The 7,337-nt window shown below is 41.4% G+C and overlaps 1 protein-coding gene across 9 annotated transcripts in view; it reads left to right on the forward strand.

The window, feature by feature from the left end:
* Positions 1 to 7,337, forward strand: part of LOC113112641 (stromal membrane-associated protein 1-like) — a 99,440-nt gene that overhangs the window by 89,598 nt on the left and 2,505 nt on the right. For all 9 annotated transcript variants that reach the window (XM_026278378.1, XM_026278379.1, XM_026278380.1 and 6 more), the window contains 2 exons: positions 3,921 to 4,146; positions 4,722 to 5,038. In XM_026278378.1, coding sequence (XP_026134163.1) covers positions 3,921 to 4,146; positions 4,722 to 5,038 — 543 coding nt within the window. The remainder of the gene's footprint in view (positions 1 to 3,920; positions 4,147 to 4,721; positions 5,039 to 7,337) is intronic.

Consider the following 7,337-nt stretch of genomic DNA (forward strand, 5'->3'; position numbering starts at 1 on the left):
CCGCTCTTTCCTTCTGGCTGATCCTCAGACTCTGAGCTGCAGTGGGACCTTTGGCAAGGTGGCACTGCCAGCCTCCGCTCTGGCACATACCCAGCATGCACCCGCTGCTGCAAACAACCGTCTTCACCAAATCCAACCTAACACATTTCTGATTTTGAGGCACTTTTGTTTCTCCTCTTCAGTTTTTATTTTTATGTTTTTCTGGTTTCCCAGGCAGAAGGGGGCTGTGGGGGAAACTGGATTAGCCCAGCCCACAGCACCACCAGAGTGTTAATTATCTGTGTGGGGCTGCTAATCAGACAAAGCCTACTCTGTTGCACATAAAATCTCTCTCTCGCACTCTCGCTCTCTCTGTGGGTATGAGTGAGCGAGGGAATTGTGTTTGGGGGTGGGTAGAGCTAGAATATGCACGGTGCTCCGTGAATGACACAGTGAAATACAGGCTGCACTGTGTGTCTGTATGGAGCGTGTGTGTTTTTGTGCTAATGTGGGGGTGGGAAAGATCAAATGTTCATGGGCTTGGTGGCACACTGATTGTGGTGAATGGGAAAGACTACTTTCAAAAGGGGGGCAAATACGATTGATATTATAAAGGTACTTCACAGTCATTGATAGATAGATAGATAGATAGATAGATAGATAGATAGATAGGTAGGTAGTATTCTATAATATAAAAATGATGCTTCGATCAGTCTGTGTTTTTATCTACTCAGCCAACAACCTGTCTTTCTGTCCATCAATCTATCCATCTATCAATCTAGCGTTTAATCTATCTATCGGTCTATCTATGGTTCTATCTGTTGATCATTTGTCTTTTCCTGTTCTTCATTCTATCTATCACTCTATCGCTCGTTGTCTCTGTTGTTATATCTGTTGTTTGTTTTGTCTATCATTCTGTCTGTTGTTTGTTCTCTGTTGTTCTCTCACTCAATCTGTCCGTCGTTCTTTGTGTCTGTCTGTCTATCATTCTATTTATCGATCTCTCATTCTATCTGTTGTTAGTTCTATCCCTCTACCGTTAAACAATAGATGCATACATGTGAACACAATAGTTGTCTTTCCTTCTCATTAGTAGAGCATAGAGAAAAATATCTGTTCCTCTCCCTGAATTATGAAGTGTAGGTCTCCAACCCCTGCTCCATCTATTTTTAATTCTAATAGCATTTCCTGTGTCCCTTTTCGGATTCCCATATGGATCCCTTCAAATGTCACTCCTATTACAAATAGAGAAAATGGCTTATGTCATCTCTTTTTCATAATGTGGCCTGAAAAAAAGGCTGACTCTTTGCCAATTTAGTATGTTCTTGCTTGTTCCTGGCGTCTTGAGAATAGCTGTCAAGGGTTTGTGTGATTTCTTTGTTCCTCGCCTCTTTTCTCTCGTGCATATCAAAGGCTAAACCCATTATAGGCTGTAGCATGCAGTTGTGTTAGCATCAGCCTTCACAGGTTAATCATCCGAGGGGTTTACGTATCAGATCTGCGATTCAGTGTTTGGCTTATCGAGCCGCGTTGCTGTTCACCCGTGTTCAGCTTCGCTCGCTTCTTATCAGATGCACCGACTGCCGCAGCAGCAGCTGGAGGTGTTACTCCCTCATACCGAAGCGCAGAGCTCTATCGTCGGCCCATCTAAATGGGAAGAGAGCGTCCACATGTGTCCCTGCCAACCTCCACCCCGTCCTCCCAACCCTGCCTTTTTGTCTCTGATTACTGTGGAACATTTCCGTTCCCAGAGCTCCGGGACACTGATGGATAGACAGCGGGAGAGCGGAGACGGTCTCTGAATCACACTCTTTTCATTTAGGCTTATTTATGAGCTCATGTCAGGCACGTACTTCAGCAGTCAACTTCAGAGAATGGCCTTTTCGATATCTGCCATCTGAGTAAGCATGTCTGCCACTTAATGATACTAGAGTGGGAAGATTTTCCTGAGGAAAATCGATTGATACACATATCTATTTGTTTTCGCTCGATTTGAATTCAAATGATGTAGCACAATCTCCCCACCGTTTTCACTTCCTCTCTCAGCTTTTCTCTTTCTCTCTTTCGAGGGTGAAACATTATAATTAGCTCTAGTACTTAAACGACCGTGTGAAATCGCTTGGCGAGTGCAGTTTCTTTCCTGTGTTAACTTATTTTCTGTTGGAATATAAAGTTTGAGTCAGATTTTTTTTTCTAAGTAAACTGCTTTTACTTTATCACAGCCATGAGCATTATTTTTAATTTTTTTGTTTTTGAAGCAAGTCTCTTCTGTTCACCAAGGCTGCATTTATTTGATCAAAATACAGTTCAAACAATAATATTGTAAAACATTATTACAATTGAAAATAACTCTTTTCTGTTTTAATATAATTTAAAATGTAATTTATTCCACTGATTGTAAAGAGTTTTTAGCAGTTCCTACTCCAGTGGTCAGTGCCACATGATCCTTCAGAAATCATTCTGCTGATTTAGTGCTCAAAAAAAATTTGTTGCTATTATCATTGTTGTTTTTCTGCTTAATGAACTTGTGTAAACACAAAAAAAAGAAATCTTTTGTAACATAAATACAATTTTTTGAAGAATTTAATGTATCATTTCTGAATATAAGTATGCATTTCTTAAAAAAAATTCATACCCCAAGATTTGAAATGAAGTGCAATTTTAAAAAGCAAGTGAACAAAGACACTAGGTTTCATTAGGTCCATCTGGCATGGCTAATATGTAGTATAGGTAAAGCATGGTGTGCTGCCAGCATATTGTCTTCAGTCCTTGCTTACAATGGTGTGATTCCCTCCTGATTCTTATTCACGAATGGAATGGAGCCTGTGCCAAACCTCAGCAAGACTCACATAGATCTCGTTCTTCACTGAACATGACCTTGGCCCACTGTTGAGTTTCTTTAGTTATGTGCCACCAGGGTCTGCAAGTTACTTGTCACCATGCTGACTTTCCTGGAAATATGAACTGTGATTTAGACCTAGAACTTCCCCTCAGTTTCATAGTGACAGACATGCTTTTCCGAAGGTTTTTCACATGAGTTGTCTCCTCTTCCTGAGCTATTCATTCACCACAGCTGCAGTCTAATTAATGTCTTTTCTCTACTTGAAGATGATGAAGCCTTTCTTTCATCTGTGTGCGTTTGTCTTCTCTCATCTAAGTTTATACAGGATGGGCATTTTTAACCAACTTTTGATTTGATTATCTGCCATGCCTTAAGATACAGTTACATTAACAGTTGTTCTGTGATTGTTAATGGGAAAATCATGTCATGTTATTAGGAATGAATGTGATTAAGCTTGTAACAAGAGAGCGAAAGATTCCCTACACAAAACTCGCTACCGGTTTGAGTGGTCAATGCAGCATATCTGTGTGCCTAACTCAAAGCCATTTTTTTTTATAACATTTACACAAATTTACTTGAACTGTGGCAGTAACATGGTCCAGTTTTCATCCAGTTTGCGCACTTTTCATAGGATTTATGTTTTGAAATGTATTGTTAAAATGATTGATTTTAGTGTTATTATATTTTTCATTTATTTATAAGATTTAACATAAAAATGACAATTAATTAAAATTAAAATTAAATTAAATTTATGCATTTACCAGATGCTTTTATCCAAAGCGACTTACAGTGCATTCAGGCTATCAATTTTTACATATCATAATTTACAATAATGACCTATTTTTCTTTTCTGTTATTCTTATTTCCTTTATGAATGTTTCAGAGCGGTATCCAGTTGATTTGGCAAACATTTCCCACCAATTAGATTTGAAGGTCTGTTGAGATGCCTCATTTGGCTCATGACATTGGCCCAAAGATATATCCATGCGCGTCTGTAATTGATAATTTTATTGATATGTGAGGGAGTTATTGTGTAAAGCTGTATAAGCCAGTGTTGAGAGCGTGTGACTTGAAGTCAACTGTCTCCTGTGCTCTGCAGGTCAGTTCCAGTAAGGCAGCTGGGAGCGCTCAGGCCAACCCCGCCGGAGGGGCTGTGGCAGGTGCTACCGGAACAGGAAGTGCTGCTCCAGCACAGGGAGATCTGGACCTGTTCAGCGAAACCAGCGGGAGCAACAAAGCAGAGGACTCAGCCAAGAAACCTCTCTCCAAGGACTCCATTCTCTCCTTGTATGGCTCCGGCACCGTCCCACAACAGCCTGCACAAGGTACATCCATCCCCCAGAGTCCCACTTTCTTATTCCTCAGAGAATGAGCGATCTGAGCGAGAGAATATAGATCTATAAATGGTGCTATGCATCTGGAGTCCATTTCTAATGGTGTGTGTGTGTGTCTTTGAGTAAAAGCGAAAGCATGCAAGGTTCTTGAGAAGCCCTGCTTTAATGGGAGTATCAATAATTCAAGCTCTGCGTGTCTTAGCACTCTGATACTGCTGAACGTGGTTTAAAGCTGCCTGCTTCGCCTGCCCTTCTCTTCAAAGAGGACATTTCCCAAAACCTCAGATGCTCCAAATGAAGGCGATGCCAATTCTCCATCATCAGGACGCTTTAGACGCCCCCTTTCATCCTGCACACCTCTTCTGTCTAAAAGATCCATTTCCTCTGGGTCGAGGCGAGGAACTGCACACATTAGCGCAGATATTGATCGCTCTCTTCTGTCTGTGATGCTTTATGTGTCAGGGTCCTCTGGTCTGCTTCTGTTTTCGTCTCTTTGAACATATTGAACATGTCGTCATGTGTAAATCTTCTTATTTGTGTGCCTTTGTGTGTTTCTGCTCCCACAGCGACTGCGATGTTCATGGGCCCCTCTCAGATGCAGTTCCCTGCGCAACCACAGGGGAACTTCCAGGCCTTCCCTGGGATGGGAGGAGCCATGCCGCCCACTACTATGATGGGGGCTGTCATGGGGCAGGGCGGCGCTATGATGGGCCAGAATGCGGGCATGATGGTTGGCATGACAGTGCCTAATGGTTTCATGGGAAACGCACACCCTGGAGTGATGGGCTTGGCTCCGGGCATGATGGGACCTCAGGGCATGGTGCCCCCTCAGAACATGTATGCCATGCAGCCAGGTCAACAAGGACAGTGGAATATGGCACAGGTATGCTATATTTGGATTTGTGACTGTTTAATTGTGCTGCTAGTAATTTACCACATATAAAATGTTCCTTCAGTCACTGAAATAAGTCTCTTATGAAATCACACACGTCTCGGTGACAGCTCTAGGCCTGTGAACACAAAGTACACTTTAGAAACATCACATGCTATTTTAAGTCTATGCTTGAAGCGTTTTGGTACATTTGGTTTGCTGAAATGCCTTTGAAGAGTGGGATTTTGGAGTGATGGCATGTGGTTCAAGGAATGCGGAAACAGGTCAATAGTTTAATGTTTAATAATTTCTGTAGTATGTATTATATTATTACGTAATTTTATGTTAAATGTGTTATACCATCCTAATTAAACCTTCCTATTTGTTTCTACATTTCTGAATATTATTGATTATTAATATAAATAAACATATTATAAACGTTCAGCAAGGAGGGCATTAAACTGATTAAAATATACAGTAATGACATTTTTAATATGACAAAAGACGGAATGTTCTATTCACTGAAGAATCCTATAAATATATGTGTGTGTCCAGCATATTGCAATGATTTCTGAAGGATTATATGACCGTATTTTTGATCAAATAAATGCAGACTTGGTTGGACTACTTTCAATAACATTTAAAGAAATCTTATTAACCTCAGTTTTTGAATGATTGTGTATGTTCGTAAAAAAATTAGGTGAAAATAGTAAGTGGGGAAAAAGTAAACCTGAAAAATGTCCTAATTACTTAATGTTGTTGACGGTACACTTAAGTCACAAACCCGAGGTCAAGAGCTTCAGGTTAGGTTGATAAATGTATTTTTAACCAACCCTCTCAGAATCTGCCGTGAGTCATTGATATAAAAGCAGGCGTCCTGGCTGCAGTGGATCAGCATCTGCTTTTTTATAGAGAGAACATCTATATCTGAAGCTATTACTATTCATCATATCCGACTCCAACAATGCATACATTTTCAAAACCATCTCAGGTGGAAAGCGAGCTGTCAGTTTAGCTCTCTCACTCTCACCGTATAATCAGAGATTCATAATAAGGGTTTTTAAAATCCTCATCTAATCTGCTGTCACCTCCCATCGGCATGTGGCTCATTAAAGATGAAAGCTCAGTGACTCTGACCTCTCAGATTCTATCATCTCCCTGCCTCGCCCCCTCCTCCTGTGGCCCGGGACCCCCTGCGTATGAGGCTGAGAGCAGAGGGAGTCCGAGATTTCAGCCTCCGGGAGGTTAATTACACATCATAAATCAATACAGCATTCTTTACACTCACACAGCCTTAATTAAAATCCCTCCCCACAATGCAAGTGTGTGCGCGCGTCCTGAGTTATAGGCCTTCAGCAGAACATTTGTATTTTGAGAGACAGGATGAGAAAAGAAATGCGTTTGCTTAATGGTTTTCTGGAGTGAGTGTAATTTTGCCGCACAGTTCCTGGGAGGAGTGTTCTTTTTCCGGAGATGGATCTGACTTGAGATGTTTTTCTTCATTACCCAGCTCACAGAACGTTTCCCTATTTTCCGAAGGAGGACTGAGGGAGAAGAAGAATCCTTAGTGTTTGACATTCACTCCTCTGAATAGCTGAGTGCTGTTCTTGGGAGTGTTTTCAAACACACACTCTCACCGCACACTTATTTCTCCGAGCGTAGGCAGGTTTGTGTTGAGGAGGAGGTAGATGTAATTACGAGACTGGCCAAATTTGTCCTGCTGTGCATTTGAGCCCAAAATGAAGTCAAGGTCCACAGTGGATCTTGCACGTCATGGCCTAAAGCGGTCTAGTCACCTCGTGAGACATCAGAGCACTCCAGGAGTTCACCGTGTTGGATAACCTCCCTCACTACCTCAGATTGGGGTTCAGTGCTTTGGAATTAAACACAAATAGGAAGCCGATGAAATGCGCCTGCATTGTGTTTTAATTGACGTTTATGTTTCAGGATTGTATGGGAAAAGGCAAGTACTACAAGTATGTAAATGAGCTCTTTTATGATTGGCTAGCCTCTCCGCTCATCAGATAAGGCTGAACTGCCGAATAGTGAATAAACAGTTATATAAACATTAACATAACCTTGTATAAACATTATGTAAGACCAACCGTCTAGTCAATTAGTGGGGTCGGCTTTGTTTCAGCTGTTATATTTTCTTAAAAGCGGTGCTTCACAGGGGATTAATTTAGAGACTGAGCGCAACTTCTCTAAGAGGTTTTTAGCATGCTGACAGCTGACAGTGGTTTAGTGTGCTCTTAGGCTGTCGGCATGGTTTAAGGCACCTCTCTACATTCATCTCCTCTAAAACACCAGC

This window comes from Carassius auratus, chromosome 13 (genome assembly GCF_003368295.1).
Source record: "Carassius auratus strain Wakin chromosome 13, ASM336829v1, whole genome shotgun sequence".
NCBI classification, from domain to species: Eukaryota; Metazoa; Chordata; class Actinopteri; order Cypriniformes; family Cyprinidae; genus Carassius; species Carassius auratus.